We start from the raw sequence: 24,120 nt of genomic DNA, 5'->3' as shown, positions 1-24,120 counted from the left end.
CTAGTGTGGGTTATATTCATGAACAAAACCCGTTTCTGGAGTGGCTCTTCTCTCGCTCTATCCAGCCAGATAAAAATGTCACCAGGTGCAACAGTTCTTACTCTGATAGGGCTAATAGAAGCATGTGTCACAATGGGGGAGCCAGCTTCTCTCTGCCAGATACGGGGGAGTCCAGAGTTTCCTGTACTGTCTAAGGAAGGAGACGTGATGATCGGAGGTGCCTTTTCCATCCACAGCAAAATCACGCAACCTTCATTGTCCTTTACAGAGAGACCAACGGCTTATAAATGTAGCAGGTGATTTTGAGCTCTAAGCAATGTGTTACATGATTTTCTTCTCTTTAGTAAACAGAATATTGCACTTTGCTATTTTTCTTTCAGTATTAACCAAAGGGAGTTTCGATTTGCCCAGTCAATGATATTTGCAATTGAGGAAATAAATAATAAAATGGATCTACTTCCCAATATTTCTATCGGATATCGGATTTATGACAACTGTGCATCAACATTATCCTCAATGCGAGCAGCGATGGCTCTGATGAACGGCCATGAACTGACTTTGGGAAATAGCTGCTCTGGTCTGTCAGCGGTTCATGCTATCATTGGAGAGTCTGAATCTTCTTCGACCATTGTCCTTTCTCGCACTACTGGACCCTTTCAAATTCCAGTGGTAAGAGTGATCCTAATCAGTTTTCATGTCTTTTTGATCTTTATTGTGCAAGTTTCTGTTCTGTTAATCTGTCAACAGATAAGTCATTCTGCCACCTGCGAGTGTTTGAGCAGTAGGAAGGAGTTTCCTGCTTTCTTTCGAACCATTGTCAGTGATCTATATCAAAGCCGTGCCCTTGCGCAGCTTGTCAAACACTTTGGCTGGACCTGGGTCGGAGCAATCAACAGTGACAACGATTATGGCAACAATGGGATGGCCATATTTCTTTCTGCAGCGCAAGAGGAAGGAGTTTGTGTGGAGTACACAGAGAAATTCGACAGAGCAGAGCCGGAGAAACTCCTGAAGGTGATAGAGGTGATAAAAAAGAGCACCGCTCGGGTGATTGTTGGCTTTCTTTCCCATGTGGAAATGAATAACCTGCTAGAGCAGTTGAGTCTCCACAACATCACGGGACACCAGTTCATCGGTGTGGAGGCCTGGATCACTGCGGACAGCCTTGTGACTCCCACTAGCTTTAGTGTGCTGGGAGGTGCACTAGGCTTTGCAGTGCAAAAGGCCAACATCAGTGGCCTGGAGGATTTTCTAGTTAGAGATTTCTGGGAAACAGAATTTCTGTGCAATGAGACAAACAGTGAAAGTGTTTCAAGAACTTGCAAAGAGAATCCAGATCTGTTTCAGCTTAAAGGTCATGATGATGATTTGGAGATGTTGAGGTACCCCACTAATATTTACAAAGCCATCTATGCAGTAGCTCATTCTCTCCACAGCATATTGAAGTGTTCAGACAAAAAAGGGTGTGATAAGGCTCTGGAGATCAAACCATGGGAGGTAAAAATAATAATAATAAAAACACTGGAGACTGGAATGAGTGTCTTTATATACATGTATATAAAGTAATCCTGACAAAAAGTGATGTCTACTCCATTTTAGGTGGTGGAGGCACTAAAGCATGTAAACTTCACTATTAAGAATGGAGAAAGCGTGTGGTTTGATAATACTGGAGCAGCTGTCAACAGATATGAGTTGGTGAACTGGCAGCTTGGATCAGACGGATCCATTCTATTTAAACCCGTTGGTTACTATGATGCCTCCCTGCCCTCTGACAAAGGGTTTTCTCTTAACACAGAGGCCATTATATGGTCTGGAGGAGGCAAAGAGGTAAAGATCTAATAATTCAATATTGGTTAGAAAATTTGAACAAACTTTAACCATGAGTAACATTTTATGTTTGTCTGTTTAAAGCTACCTGTGTCGGTTTGCAGTGAAAGCTGTCATCCAGGAACCCATAAAGTCCTTCAAAAGGGAAAGCATGTGTGCTGCTTTGACTGTGTGCCGTGTCCAGCTGGAGAGTTTAGCAACACGACAGGTAACACAGTCCTAATTCACACCAACATTCATGCACACTCTACCTGCTTAAGTGTATCATGTTAAAATTAGCAGCTATGCAGTCAGTTATTAATGTTATTAGAATGTATCTGATGTAAATAGAATGATATCACTTTTTGTTACAGATTCTATTGACTGCAAAAAGTGCCCTGAAGCATATTGGTCCAATCAGAACAGAGATGCATGTTTACCCAAAAACATTGAGTTTCTTTCTTTCACTGAGGTTATGGGCAAAATACTGGTGGTTTTTACTATGTTTGGTTTGCTGCTAACTTCAATAGTAGCCACACTGTTTTTAGTCAATAAGGACACTCCACTGGTGAAAGCAAACAACTCTGAGCTCAGCTTCCTGTTGCTGTTCTCCTTGTCTCTGTGTTTCTTGTGTTCTTTAACCTTTATCGGCCAGCCCACTCAGTGGTCCTGCATGCTGCGGCACACAGCGTTTGGCATCACCTTCGTCCTCTGCATCTCTTGTATTCTCGGGAAAACATTAGTGGTTCTAATGGCCTTTAAAGCCACACTTCCAGGCAACAATGTGATGAAATGGTTTGGGCCTGCACAGCAGAGACTCACTGTTTTGTTTTTCACGTTTATACAGCTCATAATTTGCATCCTATGGTTAACAATAAAATCCCCCTTTCCTTACAAAAATATGAATTACTATAAGGAGAAGATCATCCTGGAATGCGCTCTGGGATCACCTGTTGGCTTTTGGGCTGTGTTAGGATACGTTGGATTCCTTGCCTTGCTATGTTTTGTCCTGGCTTTCTTAGCCAGAAAGCTGCCAGATACCTTCAATGAGGCCAAACACATCACCTTCAGTATGTTAATTTTCTGTGCGGTCTGGCTCACCTTCATCCCAGCGTATGTCAGCTCTCCTGGAAACCTCACGGTGGCTGTGGAGATATTTGCTATCTTAGCGTCAAGTTATGGGATACTGTTTTGTATATTTGCACCAAAATGCTTTATCCTTGTCCTGAGACCAGACCTGAACACAAAGAAACACCTGCTGGGAAAAACACAACGTTAGTTAGTTTCATATAATATAGTCTCTTCTAGACTTGAAAAAAAAAAATCACTTTATTCATTTATGTTTTAGAACTTGTATATTTATTCACAAAAATTGAAACAATCTGACCAATTTTTATGTAAAAATATAGCATATTTTCACAGATACCACTATCTTTGAAAATAAATAAAAACCTTAAGATGCACTGGAGTCAACATAATGACTCAATACATTTCCATGATAATTTGAAAACGGGATTTTTGACTATTATCCCAGTGACAGAGATTTACATTTTAAATAGTCTATAACCCTTTGCACTCTGGAGGTGGTAAATCTGCGTAGTGTCTGACCACACAATAGGATCTTGGGGTGTGCCTGTGAGATATTCTGGAGACACTGAGTCTGAACAAATGGATTCCAGCGCATGAGGACATAGACGGTACCAGGTCCTGAAGAGGAACTGAGGTGGAAAGCATCCATCCATCCATCCATCTTCTGTTCACCCTTGTCCCTAATGGGGTCAGGAGGGTTGCTGGTGTCTATCTCCAGCTACGTTCCAGGCGAGAGCCGGGGTTCAACCTGGACAGGTCGCCAGTCTGTCGCAGGGCGACACACAACCATTCACACACACACTCACACCTAGGGAGAATATAGAGACCAATTAACCTGACAGTCATGTTTTTGGACTGTGGGAGGAAGCCGGAGAACCCGGAGAGAACCCACCATGCACAGGGAGAACATGCAAACTCCATGCAGACCCCGGGCCGGGAATCGAACCCAGGACCTTCTTGCTGCAAGGCAACAGCTCTACCAACTGCGCCACTGTGCAGCCCGGTTGAAAGCATGCATGTAATAATAACTGTACGATGCATATGTTGTGGGGAGGGGACCCAGATATGGTGTTGTGACCTGTTATCCAGTTCCCTAAAACAAAGCAAGGCTTCCAGAGGTCGGCATGTAATCTTCTACGATTGGGACATGATTTCTTCATGATTTGGTGGCGGTAACTTTGGCTGAAGTTTGAAATAAAATCTTAACTGTTCAACTTAAGTCTGGCCTGCAGAGCTTTTGTTCCCGAAGCGTCACCACATCAGCACTTTTAAAGTATGCACCACGTCTGGCTCATTTTGTGGATGCAGATTTATCTGAATCATTCACTAAAGTTGATTTTTTGACACTCTCTGTGAGCCTTAATGTATAGGAAAATATACATTAAAACAATTAAGTAAAAACTGAAACATTGCTTCAATTGCATTAATTTCATTAAACTTTGTCTTATATGATAGCCAATTTTAGAAACAACCAGATTTCTATGCGTTTTCTATCAAAGCACAATATTCTCAGACAATAACATAATGACGAGCTCCAGTCACAGCCATCCCACTTTTTCTGATTGGGTGATAAAAAGATAGAGTCTTGTCATCAGCTACTTTAATAAGCAACCACATTGACTTGTGAGACTCTTCCCAGAAAGAAAACACCAAGATAAACATGTCCTCCATACTCGGAGTCTTTATTTTTATCAGCCTCCTGTTGGCATGCAATGCAATCTGGGAGACTGATTCTCTCTGCCAGATTCGGGGACGTCCAGAATTTCCTCTTCTGTCTCAAGAGGGAGACGTGACAATTGGAGGTGTTTTTTCAATCCACAGCAAAATCACACAACCGTCACTTTCCTTTACAGAGAGACCAGCAATACTTGCGTGCACCGGGTAATTCTGAACTTTGCACAAAATATTGGATCAACTTTTTGAATTTGTGAATAGAGTTTCGCATTGTGCTTTTCTATTCTCAGTATTAACCAAAGGGAGTTTCGCTTTGCTCAGACAATGATATTTGCTATTCAAGAAATTAATGAAAATGATGATATTCTTCCAAATATTTCTATCGGATATCGGATTTATGACAACTGTGCATCAACATTATCCTCAATGCGTGCAGCGATGGCTCTGATGAACGGCCATGAACTGACTTTGGGAAATAGCTGCTCTGGTCTGTCAGCGGTTCATGCTATCATTGGAGAGTCTGAATCTTCTTCGACCATTGTCCTTTCTCGCACTACTGGACCCTTTCAAATTCCAGTGGTAAGAGTGATCCTACTCAGTTTTCATGTCTTTTTGATCTTTATTGTGCAAGTTTCTGTTCTGTTAATCTGTCAACAGATAAGTCATTCTGCCACCTGCGAGTGTTTGAGCAGTAGGAAGGAGTTTCCCGCTTTCTTCGACGATTGCGGTGATCTATATCAAAGCCGTGCCCTGGCACAGCTTGTCAAACACTTTGGCTGGACCTGGGTCGGAGCAATCAACAGTGACAGCGATTATGGCAACAATGGGATGGCCATCTTCCTTTCTGCCCAAGAGGAAGGAGTTTGTGTGGAGTACACAGAGAAATTCGACAGAGCAGAGCCGGAGAAACTCCTGAAGGTGATAGAGGTGATAAAAAAGAGCACCGCTCGGGTGATTGTTGGCTTTCTTGCCCATGTGGAAATGAATAACCTGCTAGAGCAGTTGAGTCTCCACAACATCACTGGACACCAGTTCATCGGTGTGGAGGCCTGGATCACTGCAGACAGCCTTGTGACTCCCACTAGCTTTAGTGTGCTGGGAGGTGCACTAGGCTTTGCAGTGCAAAAGGCCAACATCAGTGGCCTGGAGGATTTTCTAGTTAGAGATTTCTGGGAAACAGAATTTCTGTGCAATGAGATAAACACGGAGACAAGTCAAAAACCTTGCAAAGCCAATCAGGATTTAATGGAGCTCAGTGGTAATGATGATGATGTGGAAGAGCTAAGGTACTCCAGTAATATCTATAAAGCTGTCTATGCCATATCACATTCTCTGCACAGCATCTTGAAGTGTTCAGAGATTCAAGGATGTAAAAAAACAGTGGAAATTAAGCCATGGGAGGTATAAAAATAAATCATTACTCTTGTACTGTGTGGACTCTAGGTGTAAAACCAACCATGTTGAAATAAGCAGGTGTTGATTGCTCTTTAGGTAGTAGAGGCTCTAAAGAACGTGAACTTCACTGTTAAGAATGGAGACAGAGTGTGGTTTGATCAAACTGGAGCTGCCGTTGCCAGGTATGAGGTGGTGAACTGGCAACGTGGAACAGATGGATTGGTTCAGTTTAGACCTGTTGGCTACTATGATGCTTCACTACCCTCTGGCCAGAGGTTTATTCTTAACACAGATGCTATAATGTGGCCAGGGGGGACAAAAGAGGTAAAGATTTTTTCTTGACAATAAAATCTGATCTCCCTTGTAAAAATATTTAATAAAATCCTTTTTTTAAATTATTATGTTTATTATTACAGCTACCTGTGTCAGTTTGTAGTGAAAGCTGTCGTCCAGGAACCCATAAAGTCCTTCAAAAGGGGAAACCCGTGTGCTGCTTTGACTGTGTGCCGTGTCCAGTTGGAGAATTTAGCAACACGCCAGGTACCACAGACATAAATCACAGTAATATGTGCACACAATTTGCCTGCCGCAGTGTGTGCATTATGTTGAAACTAGCGATGATACAGTCATTTGTAAATATTGTTAGAGTGCGACTTATTGAACTGCAATAATAATAAAAAAACAACATTATTTTTGTTACAGATTCTATTGACTGCAAAAAGTGCCCTGAAGCATATTGGTCCAATCAGAACAGAGATGCATGTTTACCAAAAGAAATTGAGTTTCTCTCTTTCACTGAGGTTATGGGCAAAATACTGATATTTTTCACTTTGTTCGGTGTTGTGCTGACTTTAATAGTAGCCACACTGTTTTTAGTCAATAAGGACACTCCACTGGTGAAAGCAAACAACTCTGAGCTCAGCTTCCTGTTGCTGTTCTCCTTGTCTCTTGTGTTCTTTAACCTTTATCGGCCAGCCCACTCAGTGGTCCTGCATGCTGCGGCACACAGCGTTTGGCATCACCTTCGTCCTCTGCATCTCTTGTATTCTCGGGAAAACATTAGTGGTTCTAATGGCCTTTAAAGCTACACTTCCAGGCAACAGTGTGATGAAATGGTTTGGGCCTGCACAGCAGAGACTCACTGTTTTGTTTTTCACGTTTATACAGCTCATAATTTGCATCCTATGGTTAACAATAAAATCCCCCTTTCCTTACAAAAATATGAATTACTATAAGGAGAAGATCATCCTGGAATGCGCTCTGGGATCACCTGTTGGCTTTTGGGCTGTGTTAGGATACGTTGGATTCCTTGCCTTGCTATGTTTTGTCCTGGCTTTCTTAGCCAGAAAGCTGCCAGATACCTTCAATGAAGCCAAACACATCACCTTCAGTATGTTAATTTTCTGTGCGGTCTGGATCACCTTCATCCCAGCGTATGTCAGCTCTCCTGGAAACCTCACGGTGGCTGTGGAGATATTTGCTATCTTAGCGTCAAGTTATGGGATACTGTTTTGTATATTTGCACCAAAATGCTTTATCCTTGTCCTGAGACCAGACCTGAACACAAAGAAACACCTGCTGGGAAAAACACAACGATAGTTAGTTTCATATGATACACAGTCGTTTCTTTGCTTTCACAAATTTTGCAGTTTCTTCATGTTATACTGGCTGTATATCTTTTCACAAAAAAGATGAATGGATCTCTTTTTTTGTAATGTGAAATGTACTGTAATGCTACAAAAATATTTTGTAATGTACACAATATTTTATTTTATTATTTCACAGCTGGTTGTAGTTGAAGGTCTTCCATTATAAAAAATACTTGATGATATATTTCTTTGTGTTTTGTAAAACATTATCATAAGACTGTAAACAATTTTTTTTAATAAACCTTAAAGCCTAGATAGATCAGAATACTGTACAAAACCAGTGTCATATATAAAATAACACGGGTAATTTTTTTGTTCCTCTATTTAACTACAACATGTAGTAATGATGGGAAACTGTCTGCTTTTGCTGAAAAACCCTGACAATCTCACAGCCACCGAGAATTACAAAAAGAGGAAAACAGATACACCAAGCCACAAAATATCCACAACCCTGGCAAAATTAGGGCTGAAAGAATGTTTTCATTTTACAAAAAAATATTTCTTCTGGCTGAAAGTAACATAAGTGTCTTGGAGTGGCCTAAACAAAGTCCTGACATGAATCATGAGGGAAATGAATCTTTAAAGAATGCCTTGAAACTTCTTTTTACAAAGACATACGATGAATTATATCAGTGGAACATTTTGAAAAGCTGGTCAACAATTACAAAAGATCTTTCGGTCATCAGAAAATAGAGTGTAAATAATTTTTTTCTGTTAATAAAATGTGGATGTAAACAATTAATACTTTTTTTAAAAGACTCCTTTGGCATCCTGTTCTTATATTTTGGTAGGTGGAGGGTTGCATGTCCTTCTAACATTTAAACAGCTTTCCTGGTTGAATGAAAAAATAATTTAACATTTAAATATTCCACGAATATGAATAATGCAATAATTATCTAAATTGCATGAAAAATACCAAATATAATCACTTTTTTTTTCTCAATTAGATTGAAGAACTGAATTTATCGAATTAAAAAATGTAAACAAGTGAGATTGTCTTAACACTTACTGCTTAACTTGAATTGTATTTTCTAAAATGAATCGGAAGCCAACAAAAGAAGATTTGAGTCGTGGCCTCTTGCCCGTTAGAATTGTAGTCAATACCTTCTTACCTGTTCTAGACACTCAAAACATTCCTGGCAGATTCTAAACACGGTGCAGAAAAAAAAAAAAAAAAAAAAAGTTAGGAGTCAAATTACAAAGATTGTGTTTTCTCAGAGGAACCTGGGTAGATCAGTAGACTTAACAAAGTAGAATTATGTTCTGTTTTTATTTTAGTGTTTCCAAAGCCTTCAATTAAGCTATTTGTTTAGTCAGTCAGGTTACTTGTTAAACTAGGGATTTAATTGTTTCTGATGAGGACACAGTCAATGTGAAAAGCACACTTTCTGTAAAGTCCATGATTTCACAACACATCTGTACTCAATGCAGTTGACTAAAACTGTGTTAATGTTACAACGTGTGATGAAGGCAAAGTGGAAAAACTTAAGAAAAGTACAAAAAAACCCTCCTTAAATATGTTTTAGCATACCCGTACGTATCTCTAAAAGAAAGCCTGCTTTTGGAAATATCTTTTTACAGTGACTCATAGAGTCATGATTGAATCACAAGTTGTTATGGAAAAATTGCTAAATAAATTGTGATTTGTTAAAAAAAAAAAAGTCTCTAAAACAAGTAATGCTATTCTTATCTAGTCTTGATTTAGCACCTTGGAAATATTTCATGTGAAATCAAATATAAATGAATTATGACATGATTTGATGAGGATCATCATCATCATCATCATCATCGTCATCATCATCATCATCCTGAGTATAAGTACAAAGCCCATCCTCTTACAGAAAGAAATCACCTGGACACTTATAGAAGAAGTTGCTAGGACTGAATAAAGATGGGTGATTGGATTTGCGTAATATTTCTGTTGATTGTCATTCTGCGATTCTTTAAGGCGGAGAACGACAGTGCCTGTGAGATGTACGGAAGCCCAGAGGGTTCTCTCTTATCAAAGGAAGGCGATATCATTATTGGTGGGGCTTTTTCCGTCTATAGTCAAACCTCGGTGCCCTCACTCTCACAATTCGAAACACCAAAACCTTTCAAATGCTCCAGGTAAAGCTCACTTTTATTTTGCAATTTTATTTCGTGTCCACGAATTTTTGTCCTCCTTTGTTTCAGGATCAATCTCAGAGAATTTCGTTTTGTGCAAACAATGATATTTGCCATTGAAGAAATTAACAACAGCAGCGAACTGCTCCCCGATGTTTCAGTTGGGTACAGGATATTTGATAGTTGCGGTTCAACGCTGCCTTCAACGCGGGCAGCAATGGGTCTGATGAACGGAGAGGAAAACACCTGGAGTAAAAACTGTTCTTCTGTTCAGGCCGTCATCGGAGCCTCCGAATCCTCCTCAACAATTGCAATGCAACAGATTTCAGGGGTTTTCCAAATACCTATGGTAAATATAATTTATTTTCATGATATTTCATATCATGAAAATAGAAATTCTAGAAAAGCTGCTCTGAGATGCAATTTTAGTACTGCTATGGCTGTTTGCTGTGAAGAAAGTAAGATTTAAGTTTGACGTTTCAGAGCTTTTATCATGCCAGACAAACCTCATACAAAATCTATTACTTTAATTTCTTATGGTTTCTGATTTTTCTCTGTCTTGTTTCCAATAGATAAGTCACTTTGCAACATGTGCTTGCCTCAGTAACAGAAAGGAATATCCCTTTTTCTTCAGAACCATTCCCAGTGACTACTATCAGAGCAGAGCGCTGGCCAAACTGGTGAAACACTTTGGCTGGACGTGGGTTGGGGCAGTAAGGAGCGACAATGACTACGGTAACAACGGGATGGCAACTTTTATTGAAGCCGCGAATCAGGAGGGGATTTGTGTCGAATACTCTGAAGCCATCTCAAGGACTGGCTCCAGAGAGAATGTGGAGAGGGTTGTCAGAGTGATCGGCAGAGGTACAGCCAGTGTTTTAGTTGCATTCCTGGCCCAGGGTGAAATGGACGTTCTGCTCGAGGAAGTTCTGACCCACAATTTAACTGGGTTGCAGTGGGTCGGCAGTGAGTCCTGGATCACAGCAAATTACTTGGCTAAGAAAAGGTACGCTGGGATTTTAACCGGGTCGCTGGGCTTTGCGATAAGAAAGGCAAAAATCACAGGGCTGCTAGATTTTCTCTTGAAGGTGAACCCAAGTCAGGAGCCCCAGAGCAACCTGCTGAGAGAGTTCTGGGAAACAACATTTGGGTGCAGTTTCCAGTCCGGTACGCCTGGCACAAAATTATGTTCTGGCTTTGAGAGACTTCAAGATGCAGATAACGCTTTCACAGATGTGTCAGAGCTGAGGATATCCAACAACGTGTACAAGGCTGTGTATGCTGTTGCTCATGCCTTGCATAGTTTGCTAAAATGTGGACCAAGTGGTGACTCGGTGTCTCACTCGTGCATCTTAAAATATCTTTCAGAACAAAGACAGGTGAAAGCATATCTTGGAAAAATGAATGGCTGCTTTTGTTTTGTTGTTTTATTTACTTTAGTTTATTTTTTTTTGTTGAAATATCAGGGTTTTCATTTATTTATTCTTTTTGTAAATTGGTGCACTGTTGTTTCTTGTTTCTCTGCGGACAGGTTGCAGAACAGCTCCAGAAGGTAAATTTTACGCTACAGTCTGGGGAGCAAGTGTATTTTGATGACAATGGGGATCCCACAGCAACCTATGAGCTGGTGAACTGGCAGAGAAACAATGCAGGAGACGTTGTGTTCACGACTGTAGGGAAGTATGATGCTTCACAACCAAACTGGAACCAGTTTACCATGAACAAAGTGAAAATAACATGGGCCGCAGAATCCTGGGAGGTAGAAATCAATGTTTGACTATTGTTGACGATTACTTGGTAGCACTTTATTTGAAGGGGTGCGCATAAGACTGACATTACATGTGTCATGAACATGAAGGAGTCTTCATGAATGTTTGTGACTGTTGAAGTGTCATTCGGTAAATAATGACACTGTTATTGCAGAGTTGATACTTTTAATGGGCAGTTAGTACAAATTTTAATAGAACTTTGCATTTAAAGGGTCAATGTTGACCAAATAATGCAAATACTTTAATGCAACTTTTAGTGCAACTTTGCATTTAAAGTGTCACCATTTACTGAATGAAATAATATAAATCTTTTTCTGTAGAATATTTGGTGATTACAAATTGAAGCAATGATTGTTAAACTATTATTTGCAAAAAGACAAAATATCTCAAAAATTGCCCAGCAGTTTAGCTGTTGTTGAAAAATATATATTCTCAACTTATATAGACTTTCTTATCCTTTGTTAAATGTGCAATCCTCAAGGTATCAACATTTTTGATTAAATCACATATATGAAAGTAAGTTCAAGTCAGTTATATTTATTTCAGGTTGAATTTTGCTGTTGTTCCAGAAGCCGCTGTCTGTCTGCAGTGAGAACTGTCTGCCAGGTTTCCGTCAGGCGATAATCAAAGGCAAACCCATCTGCTGCTTCTCCTGCGTTCCCTGCGCTGGCGGAGAAATCAGCAACACCAACAGTGAGCAACAAAATGTATTTCTACTTTCTGCTTTTAATTTAATGAGAGAACCCAGGTTGCTATGTAAAACCTCTACCGTATTTTTTGGACTATAAGTCGCTACTTTTTTCCCCACACTTTGCACCATGCGGCTTGTAGCCTGGTGCGGCTTTTCTGTGGCTTCTTCTTTAACCACCAGGGGGCTCTTTAGCAGGAAGTGAATCATTGGAAGTCAAAATAGGAATTCAAAAGTGAAAGCGCTGATTTTCATTTAGAACACATGCTAGGAGCAGGCATGACGGACAAATGTTTTCAAACTCATACCCTGTCATCTTGGAAACAACACAAAGACGTTCATATGATGCAGATTTTCAGTTGCAGGCTATCGATCTGGCAGTACAGATCGTAAGCCGCTGCACGTAAACTCAACATGAACGATGGAGGGCAGCGTCCTTAATAGCAGATTTATTAAGGACGCTGCCCTCTGTTTCGTCCTTGTGGAAAACCGAGAGCAGCGGAGATACCAGCGGCTTATAGCCTGGTGCAGCTTATATATGTACATTTCCAGTTTAAAAAAAACAACAAAAAACTTTGTGGGTGCGGCTTATAGCACCCCAGAGGTCATGTATGACTGAAGTAAAGGAGTTTTATTGAGTCCATGAACAAATGTGTATTAGTGTAAATTATTTCTAATCTTAGATGTCAGAGACGGCAAAGTGGAGATTTTTGTACATCTAACAGACTATATGAGAAGAAGATTTTACCGGATAATACAGTACTTCTTTTACAAATGACGCATTTCACAGAGTCAACTTGTTTTTTTCTTTTCATTTTTCCTGATCAGATTCTGCAGAGTGCTCTCGGTGTCCGTCGGAGTACTGGTCGAATGTCGACCACAGCAAATGTGTTCCAAAGGTGATTGAGTTCCTGTCATTTGGAGAGACTATGGGGGCCCTCCTGACTGCCTTCTCGCTGAGCGGAGCCACTTTAACACTCGTGGTCTTGTGCGTGTTTTTCCGGTTTCGCCACACGCCACTCGTCAAAGCCAGTAATTCTGAGCTGAGCTTCCTGCTCCTCTTCTCCTTGACTCTGTGTTTCCTCTGCTCTCTGGCTTTCATCGGCCAGCCCACTGAGTGGTCCTGCATGCTGCGTCACACAGCTTTTGGCGTAGCTTTTGCTCTGTGCATCTCATGCATTCTTGCTAAAACGATAACCGTGGTGATGGCCTTTAAAGCTAAAAGACCAGCAAACAGGTTTCCTCAGTGTTCAGCTCCACTTCAGAGAACCAGCGTCGTTGGGTGTACTTTAATACAAGTGCTTATTTGTGTGATATGGTTAGCTTTTGCTCCGCCATTTCCAGAAAAGAATACAGTTTATGCCAGTGAAAAGATTATTCTAGAGTGTGATTTAGGATCATCTGTGGCGTTTTGGGTTGTGATGGCATATATAGGATTTCTGGCCCTGCTGTGCTTTATCTTGGCTTTTTTAGGCCGGAAGTTACCTGATAACTTTAATGAAGCTAAATTCATAACCTTCAGCATGCTGATATTTAGTGCTGTCTGGCTCACATTCATCCCAGCATATATCAGCTCTCCTGGTAAGTTTACTGTGGCGGTAGAGATATTTGCAATCCTAGCCTCAAGCTTTGGTTTGCTTTTTTGTATTTTTGCACCAAAATGTTACATTTTACTACTGCAACCTGAGAGGAATACTAAAAAACATTTGATGGGACGAAATCAGTCAAAAGCACAATGAAACAATAGTTGGAGTGTTACAAACAAGAGTTATTTTAGTAAACTTTCCTTAAATACTAACCACGTAGACTGATTATAACAGTGGTTCCCAAAGATTTTCTGGGCCCTCATATGGATTATAATAAAATCCCCCTCAAAAAAGATAAAAAATAAATAAATCAACTGGGCACACACATCATTCAACCAGACATGAACCTAAACGCATATTTTGTTTTCAAACTCCACTGAAGTTTATTTCACACTTCAGGATTCAACAAAACTACAAACCATCTTTACAGTGAAACACTTTTGTGTAACTGTTTTTTGTTGTTGTTTTTTTCATTCATCCATACTGCTTCCCACACCCCCCCTGCAATGGCACTGCACCCCCTACAGGGGGCGCGCCCCACACTTTGGGAACCACTGGACTATAAAATTATATTAAGTACATTGCATCCATTACACTTATTGGCTGTCATCACATACATATGACAGATTAATACGGTTAAATTTTATTGCTGTGGCATAATCTAACAGAAAGAAATTTATATAATCTCATATTTAATTATCTAAATAGTTCAGCAAATTAATATCCCACAACTTTGGGGCATTTATCGATTTGCAATTTCCGTCTTGTATGAATTTCATACTGGTATTCTAATACGATACACACAGTGGCACAGTTGGTAGCAGCCCAGGCTCCAGATGAATTTAGCGCTGGTGGGCAGCATGGCTGTTTTTTTGGGATGGCAGCAGGAGTCAGGCTTTTTGTTCAACATAAATGCACAAATAAAGGTTTATGTAAAATGAAAACAACATTTTGTTAATGTAAAATAAACTAAACGATATGTTAGTGTCCATGAATCACCAGAAAATGCTGAGGAATTATGCTCAGATTAGCATAAACGTTAGATCAGATGTTGTTGATGTCTCAGAATCTCATTTGTCTTCATTATAAATTTAAGTTTCTGTGTTTGCGTTTGGACTTGGCATTGTTTTTGCACCAGAGGAAAGAAGACTTTCTATGCAATTTCAAGGTTGCTCTGAAATTTCTTTGAAGTATTTTATGTGCTATATGCTTTCTGTAATTATATACACATTTACAGACATATATAAATAATTTTTTTTAGCTTCATTTATATGGAGGACTCTGTGGTGAGTGGGCTTCTGTATTCTAAGTTGCATTTATATAATCCTAGATCCAACCTATGCAGGCACACTTAGTATAAAAATATTGCTTTTAAAATGATCCATTCAAGTAATTAAATACAAATGGTGAAAATAGGCATCGATTTTAAAAGATCTTGAAAGACAACATATTAAAGTACATATAGAAATTGGATTAAAATCTGTGTTTCAACTTTATGGATTTAAAGTAGTGTAGAAAAAATTATGAATACTAAAAAAAACAGCAAGTGAATTGGAAGTTGCTTGCATCATCGTCGTTCTGATTGGATTAGAGGACCTGAGGCATCATCATCTCCTCCAGAAGTATAAAGCGCAACCTCATAGAGAAGCCATTTTTCAGTGAATCGGAGAGACAGAGTGATTCTGGGTTGTCCTTTCCTCCTTTTTTTTTAAACATGTGGAAAAATATCTGCATAATTCTGATGTTTGTAGTTATTACTAGAGGATTTGCACAAGACGAAACGGCTTTCTGTGAAACGCTGGGGAGCCGAGAGCTTCCTCTGATGTCTAAGGAGGGAGATATTGTTATAGGAGGAGCTTTTTCCCTTCACAGCCAAACCTCAAAGCTTTTACTCTCCTGGACGGAGTCGCCAGAACCTCTCATGTGCTCCAGGTACTGGTTTGCAGATTTCTGTTCTTGTTTTAACTAGCTGTTTGAACTCTGACAAAAACGCATAAACTTCAACGTGTCTTTTTCCAGAATTAACTTGAGGGAATTCCGGTTTGCTCAAACAATGGTGTTTGCCATTGAGGAAATTAACAACAGCAGCTCTCTACTGCCTAATGTCTCACTTGGTTATAAGATATTCGACAGCTGCGCTTCCACATTGCCTACGACCCGTGCAGGAATGGGCTTGATGAACGGAGAGGGGAGGACTTTTGAAAAAAACTGCTCCGGCCAGTCGTCCGTTCAAGCCGTAGTTGGAACCTCTGAGTCTTCTACCACCATTGTGTTGTTACAAATTTCAGGGATTTTCCAAATACCAGTGGTAAATGCTTACACTTATTTAGTACCAGTGGGACTCAAGTCAAGAAAGTTCATGATTAACTTATCAAATAAATTAGATTGTGGTAACATATTTCAGAAGATCTGCAGGCCTAACACATTCATGTAACAATATCGCAAGTAAGAAAGCATCTCTGAACATGCCAATGTTTGTGTGTCACTCTCTTTTCCTCTAGGTCAGTCACTTTGCAACATGTGCTTGCCTCAGTAACAGAAAGGAGTATCCCTTTTTCTTCAGAACCATTCCCAGTGACTACTATCAGAGCAGAGCGCTGGCCAAACTGGTAAAACACTTTGGCTGGACGTGGGTTGGGGCAGTAAGGAGCGACAATGACTACGGCAACAACGGGATGGCAACTTTTATTGAAGCCGCGAATCAGGAGGGGATTTGTGTCGAATACTCTGAAGCCATCTCAAGGACTGGCTCCAGAGAGAATGTGGAGAGGGTTGTCAGAGTGATCCGCAGAGGTACAGCCAGTGTTTTAGTTGCATTCCTGGCTTATGATGAGATGGATGTTATGCTGGAGGAAGCTTTGAGTCAAAACCTGACTGAGTTACAGTGGGTCGGCAGTGAATCCTGGATTACATCGGCTCATTTGGCTCAGAAAAGGTACTCTGGCATACTAAGCGGGTCGCTGGGCTTTGCAATAAGAAAGGCAAAAATCACAGGCCTGCAAGATTTTCTTCTGCAGGTGAACCCAAGTCAGGAGCCCCAGAGCAACCTGCTGAGAGAGTTCTGGGAAACAACATTTGGGTGCAGTTTCCAGTCCAGTACGCCTGGCACAAAATTATGTTCTGGCTCCGAAAGTCTTCAAGATGCAGATAACGCTTTCACAGATGTGTCAGAGCTGAGGATATCCAACAACGTGTACAAGGCTGTGTATGCTGTTGCTCATGCCTTGCATAGCATGTTGAAATGTAAGCAAGGTGGTGAAAATGTGACTCACCCTTGCAAATTAAGAGATCGTCCAGAGCCAAGAGAAGTTAAAATTTAATTTAACGTTCAAAATAAATGTCTGGTGTTTTAAAACACATCTAAAATTGTGCTTGTTAATCTCTTTCTAACATTGATAGGTTGTGAAATATCTGCAGGACATTAATTTTACTGTTGAGTCAGGAGAGAACGTGTATTTTGATGAAAACGGAGACCCCGCAGCAATTTATGAGCTGGTGAACTGGCAGAGGAACCCTGCAGGAGACGTTGTGTTCACGACGGTTGGAAAGTACGACGCTTCACACCCAGATGGAAACCAGTTGACCATGAATGGAGTCAACATCACATGGGCCGCAGAATCTGTGGAGGTAGAAACAAATGAGTATTCCTGAATTTGAAACTAAGCAATTGTGACATGGTACAATGAAATAAAAAGTAATAAGCAAGTTTATTTTAAAATCTATTAATTTACATAGCTCATATATTTTTGGGAACTGACTGTTGAATCGATCTGATGTTTTAGAAGCCGCTGTCTGTCTGCAGTGAGAGCTGCCTGCCAGGCTTCCGGAAAGCGATCATTAAAGGCAAACCCATCTGCTGCTTCTCCTGTGTCCAATGCGCTGCTGGAGAGATCAGCAACACAAGCGGTGAGTGAAACAAGTGTTCTCCTTATCTCTACCATGAATACACCTAACTCATTCTGGTTTTCATATTTTTCCTGATCAGATTCTGCAGAGTGCTCTCGGTGTCCGTCGGAGTACTGGTCGAATGTCGACCACAGCAAATGTGTTCCAAAGGTGATTGAGTTCCTGTCATTTGGAGAGACTATGGGGGCCCTCCTGACTGCCTTCTCGCTGAGCGGAGCCACTTTAACTCTCGTGGTCTTGTGCGTGTTTTTCCGGTTTCGCCACACGCCACTCGTCAAAGCCAGTAATTCTGAGCTGAGCTTCCTGCTCCTCTTCTCCTTGACTCTGTGTTTCCTCTGCTCTCTGGCTTTCATCGGCCAGCCCACTGAGTGGTCCTGCATGCTGCGTCACACAGCTTTTGGCGTAGCTTTTGCTCTGTGCATCTCATGCATTCTTGCTAAAACGATAACCGTGGTGATGGCCTTTAAAGCTAAAAGACCAGCAAACAGGTTTCCTCAGTGTTCAGCTCCACTTCAGAGAACCAGCGTCGTTGGGTGTACTTTAATACAAGTGCTTATTTGTGTGATATGGTTAGCTTTTGCTCCGCCATTTCCAGAAAAGAATACAGTTTATGCCAGTGAAAAGATTATTCTAGAGTGTGATTTAGGATCACCTGTGGCCTTTTGGGTTGTGATGGCATATATAGGATTTCTGGCCCTGCTGTGCTTTATCTTGGCTTTTTTAGGCCGGAAGTTACCTGATAACTTTAATGAAGCTAAATTCATAACCTTCAGCATGCTGATATTTAGTGCTGTCTGGCTCACATTCATCCCAGCATACATCAGCTCTCCTGGTAAGTTTACTGTGGCGGTAGAGATATTTGCAATCCTAGCCTCAAGCTTTGGTTTGCTTTTTTGTATTTTTGCACCAAAATGTTACATTTTACTACTGCAACCTGAGAGGAATACTAAAAAACATTTGATGGGACGACACAATCCTTAGAAAAAAATACAGTGGTAAAATAGTCCACAATTCAGCTGCTATTAATTTCTGAATGCTTTCATAATTTCTTTGGTTCTTTATGCTTGCTTTTCACTTAATATTTATCTCAATGAGAAAAATACATTCACAATAATGTATGCGTTTAATCATTTCTTGTAGATATACCTGTTGATACTGTAGCTGCACTGTGAAGCCTCAATAACGGCAAAATAAGTGATGTTGACTACCAATACCAGGGAATATACTTTTTTATTACAGCACTTGATATAATAGAATGCTTAGATTGAAACAGTAAAGTAACGTAAACATCTAAATGGGAAAAAAGTTTATACAAATTACAGTGAAACAGCATTACAAAACACAATTCAGGAAGGACAATCAGTGTGATAATTTCACAACATTAAGTGCAGATTAATTGAGAAACTTGATTTGAAAACAATAATTTCTTTTGGGGCTCGGCAGTTTTTGTGTTTGATCTGCAGTGCCTTTTCCAGGGTGTAAACTCTTTGCTTTACTTATTAAAAAGTCATAAAAAGAAGAACAGCATCTTTGTGATCTTTTCGAAGCTTTTGTCTCTATGTATGCACCAATGAATGGAATAAGAGACATCTATGTCGTCGAAATGTCCTTTTCTGATCCCTCTTTACAGCAGAAGTCTTGATCAAAGAGTTAAAAATGTCTGATACCTGGACACTCAAATCCCACAACGTGTTGCTGTGACTCTTTGGCTGCGTCCAGTGGAGGAGTTTTAAAGAACAAAAACCCACTGTTTTTTTATTGTGATGTCTTGCAAAGCTATTCTATTGACTGTTCACACTAATTTCTCAGTCTTAAAAGTCTACTTCTTCTTTATCACCTTTAGAGAGACATTTCCTCTGACAGCCCCAGCTGTCTGGAAAAGAGGAGCTAGAAAACTAATCATAAAATTTTAAGTCATCCAAAGCATGACTTTTAAAAAATTCTTTCTTTCTCAAGAAAGAATAATAATAAAAAAAAAACCTTAAAATGTTATAATAAAGCTGAGTGAACGTACAATTGTTTCTTCAGTTAACGGCATAAAACAATCCTAGCATGTAAAACAGATGAATTATTAAAGGCTGTACATGTCTGTGTCCAGGCAAACATATCATATAAATTAAAAAAAGTAACAGTTAAACTGTGTTCAGGTGAGATACTTTAGCAGTTTATGTTTGCCACACATTTGCCTTCAGAAATTGCAGTTTTTCTGCAGAAACCACAGAAAAATGAATGAGAGAGATTGTGGCCTCTGAAAATAATTGGCAACATTATTGAAAGAATGTATTCAAGCCTCCTGTTGTATTGTTAAAAGTATGTTTTTATGATAAAACCAATTTAAAGAAGCATTTACAGGAGAGTGTACAGGACTTAAAGGTCTGCTTCCCTATCAGTGACAAAACAGGCAACGTAATTGGTGGAGACAATGAAAATAACCCTGCTGGGTTATGATGAGCTCCTATAAAACAGTCAGACTCTACCTGTGCTATCACTTAGGATTTGTGTGCTAAGTACTCAGGTGAGGAATTATGCTGCCTATTGTGGGCCTGTTACTATTCTGTCTCGTGGATGTAAGAGGGGAAAACTCTTCATGTCAAATATACGGGACTAAAGAACTGTCTCAGTTTTCTAAGGAGGGAGATATCATCATCGGAGGTATTTTCTCCTTCCACCAGAACCCGGTCGCAGTCAGTCCAGCACTCACAATCAACCCGGGAGCAATCCAGTGTGAAGGGTAAGACAGTTACAGGTTAAGGATGAATCTGTTGTCATCATGTGATTTTCATGTCTTTTTGCATTTTTTACAGGCTGGAAATAGGTGAGCTTCAGTATGCGTACACCATGATGTTTGTGATAGATGAAATCAACAACAGCACTGAATTGCTGCCAGATGTGACACTCGGCTACAGGATCTTTGACTCCTGCCCAAGCATACCTCTGTCTATCAGGTCTTCGCTGAATCTAATGAATCCATATGAAGACAGAGAGGGGTTGTGTAGCAACCTCTCCAACGTGCATGCTGTCATTGGGGACACAACTTCCACCTCTACGATAGGCATAGCACGCACACTGGGTCTCTTCAGTATACCTGTGGTGAGTGGCATTCATGCATTCTGACTAACTGGAAAGAACTATGCGACTTTAATTTTCTGTCTTCCTTCTCAGATCAGTCATTCAGCCACTTGCGCATGTCTCAGCGACAGGAGGATCTATCCGTCCTTCTTTCGAACCATACCGAGTGACATTCATCAAAGCAAAGCACTAGCAAAGCTTGTGAAACACTTTGGCTGGACTTGGGTGGGAGCAATCCGAACTAACAATGACTATGGAAATGATGGCATGGCCAGCTTCTTGGAAGCAGCAACAAAGGAAGGGGTGTGCATTGAGTATTCAGTCGCCGTCTACCGAACCGACCCCAGGAAGTCATTCCTACAAGTCGTGGATACAATCAGAAAATCCACCTCTAAGGTCATAGTTGCTTTTGCAGATGCAACAGATCTTGATGTACTCATGAAAGAGCTCCATGCCCAGAATGTGACAGGCCTGCAGTGGGTGGGAAGCGAAGGCTGGATCACGTATCGTCACTTTGCCTCTCAGGCGAACTACGCCGTGGTTCAGGGGGCCGTGGGCTTCGCAGCACTGAATGCTCACATCCCTGGGCTGCAGGAGTTCCTCACCAACACGAGGCCGTCCACTGCACCAGGAAATCAGGGACTCGTTGAGTTATGGGAAACACTCTTTGACTGCACCCTGTCACCAAAAACAGGGATTTACCCACAGGATCGTGTTACAGCCTGCAGCGGCAGAGACTCTGCAGGATGTTAAGACGCGATTTACTGATGTTTCCGATGCCACCCTGTTGAATAATGTCTACAAAGCCACATACGCTGTTGCTCATGCTTTGAGCATGCTGTTTAATTGCAAAGATGGAGAGGGGCCCTTTGAGAACAGTACTTGTGCTGACAGGCAAAAGTTTCAACCATGGCAGGTAGACATGAACAAAAACAACAATGTGGTCGAATCCAAACAGCAATGATGTGATAATCACAATAACCTCACGCTTTTTTCCCCCTGTAGGTGTTGCACTACCTAACGCAGGTAAATTTCACCAGTAAAACTGGTGAAAAGTTTTCTTCGACGAGTTTGGTGACCCCTGCCGCACGCTACGCACTGGTAAACTGGCAGCTGGATAAGACAGGGTACATACAGTTTGAAACTATTGGTTATTATGATGCCTCCAGACCTGAAGGTCAGCAATTTGAGATGGAAGTTGGAGTGAGAGCCATCTGGGCAGGAGAAAGTCATGATGTGAGTCAATTTAGACTCTCTGTTCAATGTGGGGTTTGTTTTTACACCGTTTCAGCTTTAAATATTGTCTCTGTGAATCAGGTGCCGACATCCATCTGCAGTGACAGCTGTTTGCCTGGCACTCGTCGGGCCTTCATTAAAGGCAAACCCGTCTGCTGCTTTGACTGCGTCGTCTGTGCTGAGGGGGAGTTCAGCAACAGCACAAGTGAGGCGGTGGGATTTGTAGCCTTTACCCTGGTGCTCATTGTGTTTCTGCTGGGTAAAATCACTGCCAGCTCTTTACTGGTGTACTTGAAGATGAGCTTAAACGTATTTATCCTTTCAGATGCAGTGAAATGTGAAAAATGCCCTCCTGAGTACAAGTCCAGTGAGGAGAGGAACCAATGTAACTTAAAATCGGTCGAGTTCCTCACCTTCACAGAACTAATGGGTATAACGTTGGTCACCTTATCATTCGTTGGCGCAATCTCAACAGTGGCTGTAAGCCTGATATTTTTCTGCCAAAGACACACACCCATTGTCCGAGCCAACAACTCTGAGTTGAGTTTCCTGCTGCTGTTCTCTTTGGGTTTGTGCTTTCTGTGTTCTCTGACCTTCATCGGCCGACCCTCTGATTGGTCCTGCATGCTGCGCCACACAGCTTTCGGCATTACCTTTGTCCTCTGTGTGGCCTGTATTCTGGGGAAAACAACGGTGGTTTTGTTGGCCTTTCGGGCCACCATTCCTGGCAGCAATGTGATGAAATGGTTTGGCCCTCCACAGCAGAGAGTCAGTGTCTTAGCTCTCACACTTGTGCAGGTTTTGATTTGTATGATATGGCTAACAGTCAGCCCTCCCCATCCATTCAAAAACACTCAATATTACAGCGAGAAGATCATTCTAGAGTGTGCACTTGGATCACCTTTGGGCTTCTGGGCCGTATTGGGATATATTGGGGTTTTAGCTGTGTTGTGCTTTGGATTGGCCTTCTTAGCCAGAAAGCTTCCTGACAATTTCAATGAAGCCAGGTTCATCACTTTCAGCATGCTGATATTCTGTGCCGTTTGGATAACTTTCATTCCAGCTTATGTGAGCTCTCCTGGGAAATTCAGTGTGGCTGTGGAAATATTTGCCATTCTGGCTTCAAGTTATGGGATGCTGCTCTGTATTTTTTTGCCTAAGTGTTACATCATTTTATTTAAACCCCAAAACAACACAAAGAAACATTTGATGAATAAAAGCACACTTTAATATGCATGTTTAAACTAAAAAAAAAGTAAAAATAATCATACAATTGTGGTTTTTCTCATGGAGAAAATATTAATATTAAAATTGTTCAAACTAACTTGTACATTAAGAATCGGCAGAATTTATTACGCCTGTGAATTTGAAACTCCTACCAGAAAAGTAAAGCATTATAAGGTCAATCTGAGTTTAACAATTGTACGTGTGAACAATTTTATTGGCACTTGTGACTGTTTGTATCTCATTAAACAAGAGTAAGAAGTTGAGAAATACGTTGTATAAATTATAGTAGTTAACTCTACAAATCTCACTGGATTTCTCTCTTTGATGAAAATGTTCCTGTGGTGCTAGATAAGAAAAAATTGAACACAGCATGTTGATATGCAAGGAACTCTAAATGAGAAAAGGATAAAGTTTTTACAATTTCTACATATTAACAAGTATCCAAGCTTGTCTTGTTGCTAATAAAAGCTTGACTAAAATAAAGCAGAAAAACTTGTAGTGTGGCTTTTTTGTGTCACAGCGCACACACACACACACACGCCTTCACACACACACACACACACACATATAGCCACAGCTGTCATTCAGTCACCACCACGCCCTCTGACCACAAGCAGCAGGCAAGGTGAGTGAAGTGCCTTGCCCAAGGACACAGTGACCTGAGTCAAATCACCAGCATGTAGATTAAGTCCATTCATCATTCACATGGCAAGGTGCTTAGTTTAAGCAAAATATTGTTCCTGTGTTCAGGAGAGTGCCATGAATTAATAACAACCTGAAGTCTTTGACACTTCTTTAGAAGTGTCTCTAGTCCAACATCTGAATCAAATGGCTGAACGATCTCCTCGGTGTATGCAGTCAAGGACTCCAAATTCCTGCGAATGAACTGATTATTTCACTCAGGTCTGTTGAAGCGTCCT

At 40.8% G+C, this 24,120-nt stretch overlaps 3 protein-coding genes and 2 pseudogenes across 3 annotated transcripts; all 5 read left to right on the top strand.

Moving 5' to 3' along the window:
* Positions 1–52: 52 nt before the first annotated feature.
* LOC122833103 (extracellular calcium-sensing receptor-like) lies at positions 53–3,085 on the top strand. Its single transcript, XM_044120404.1, has 6 exons — positions 53–296; positions 381–669; positions 748–1,497; positions 1,600–1,827; positions 1,912–2,035; positions 2,181–3,085. Exons 1-6 carry the CDS (start codon positions 76–78, stop codon positions 3,083–3,085), a joined length of 2,517 nt encoding a protein of 838 aa, XP_043976339.1. The 5' UTR covers positions 53–75.
* Positions 3,086–4,555: 1,470 nt separating this feature from the next.
* Positions 4,556–7,563, top strand: LOC122833102 (annotated as a pseudogene).
* Positions 7,564–9,504: 1,941 nt separating this feature from the next.
* On the top strand, positions 9,505–13,915 carry LOC122832125 (extracellular calcium-sensing receptor-like). Its single transcript, XM_044118568.1, has 6 exons — positions 9,505–9,722; positions 9,789–10,068; positions 10,292–11,098; positions 11,251–11,478; positions 12,058–12,181; positions 13,005–13,915. Exons 1-6 carry the CDS (start codon positions 9,505–9,507, stop codon positions 13,913–13,915), a joined length of 2,568 nt encoding a protein of 855 aa, XP_043974503.1.
* Positions 13,916–15,409: 1,494 nt separating this feature from the next.
* On the top strand, positions 15,410–18,649 carry LOC122833101 (extracellular calcium-sensing receptor-like). Its single transcript, XM_044120402.1, has 6 exons — positions 15,410–15,694; positions 15,782–16,070; positions 16,264–17,070; positions 17,162–17,389; positions 17,545–17,668; positions 17,748–18,649. The coding sequence occupies exons 1-6, from the start codon at positions 15,477–15,479 to the stop codon at positions 18,647–18,649; spliced, it is 2,568 nt and encodes an 855-aa protein (XP_043976337.1). The 5' UTR covers positions 15,410–15,476.
* A 1,544-nt stretch (positions 18,650–20,193) lies between these two features.
* LOC122833100 lies at positions 20,194–23,203 on the top strand (annotated as a pseudogene).
* Positions 23,204–24,120: the final 917 nt, after the last annotated feature.

This window comes from Gambusia affinis, linkage group LG06 (genome assembly GCF_019740435.1).
Source record: "Gambusia affinis linkage group LG06, SWU_Gaff_1.0, whole genome shotgun sequence".
Classification (NCBI taxonomy): domain Eukaryota; kingdom Metazoa; phylum Chordata; class Actinopteri; order Cyprinodontiformes; family Poeciliidae; genus Gambusia; species Gambusia affinis.
The sequence above is the reverse complement of the archived record's forward strand: the minus strand, read 5'-3'. Positions and strand labels throughout refer to the sequence as shown.

Bases quoted from the DNA above. Each gene is read 5' to 3' on its own strand.
- LOC122833103 (XM_044120404.1), top strand. From the start codon at position 76: ATGTCACCAGGTGCAACAGTTCTTACTCTGATAGGGCTAATAGAAGCA. The intron at 670-747 runs GTAAGAGTGATC...ATCTGTCAACAG, and splicing joins GACCCTTTCAAATTCCAGTG to ATAAGTCATTCTGCCACCTG. The intron at 1,498-1,599 runs GTAAAAATAATA...ACTCCATTTTAG, and splicing joins TGGAGATCAAACCATGGGAG to GTGGTGGAGGCACTAAAGCA.
- LOC122832125 (XM_044118568.1), top strand. From the start codon at position 9,505: ATGGGTGATTGGATTTGCGTAATATTTCTGTTGATTGTCATTCTGCGA. The intron at 11,099-11,250 runs GTGAAAGCATAT...CTCTGCGGACAG, and splicing joins ATCTTTCAGAACAAAGACAG to GTTGCAGAACAGCTCCAGAA. The intron at 11,479-12,057 runs GTAGAAATCAAT...CTGTTGTTCCAG, and splicing joins GGGCCGCAGAATCCTGGGAG to AAGCCGCTGTCTGTCTGCAG.
- LOC122833101 (XM_044120402.1), top strand. From the start codon at position 15,477: ATGTGGAAAAATATCTGCATAATTCTGATGTTTGTAGTTATTACTAGA. The intron at 17,071-17,161 runs GTTAAAATTTAA...TAACATTGATAG, and splicing joins ATCGTCCAGAGCCAAGAGAA to GTTGTGAAATATCTGCAGGA. The intron at 17,390-17,544 runs GTAGAAACAAAT...CTGATGTTTTAG, and splicing joins GGGCCGCAGAATCTGTGGAG to AAGCCGCTGTCTGTCTGCAG.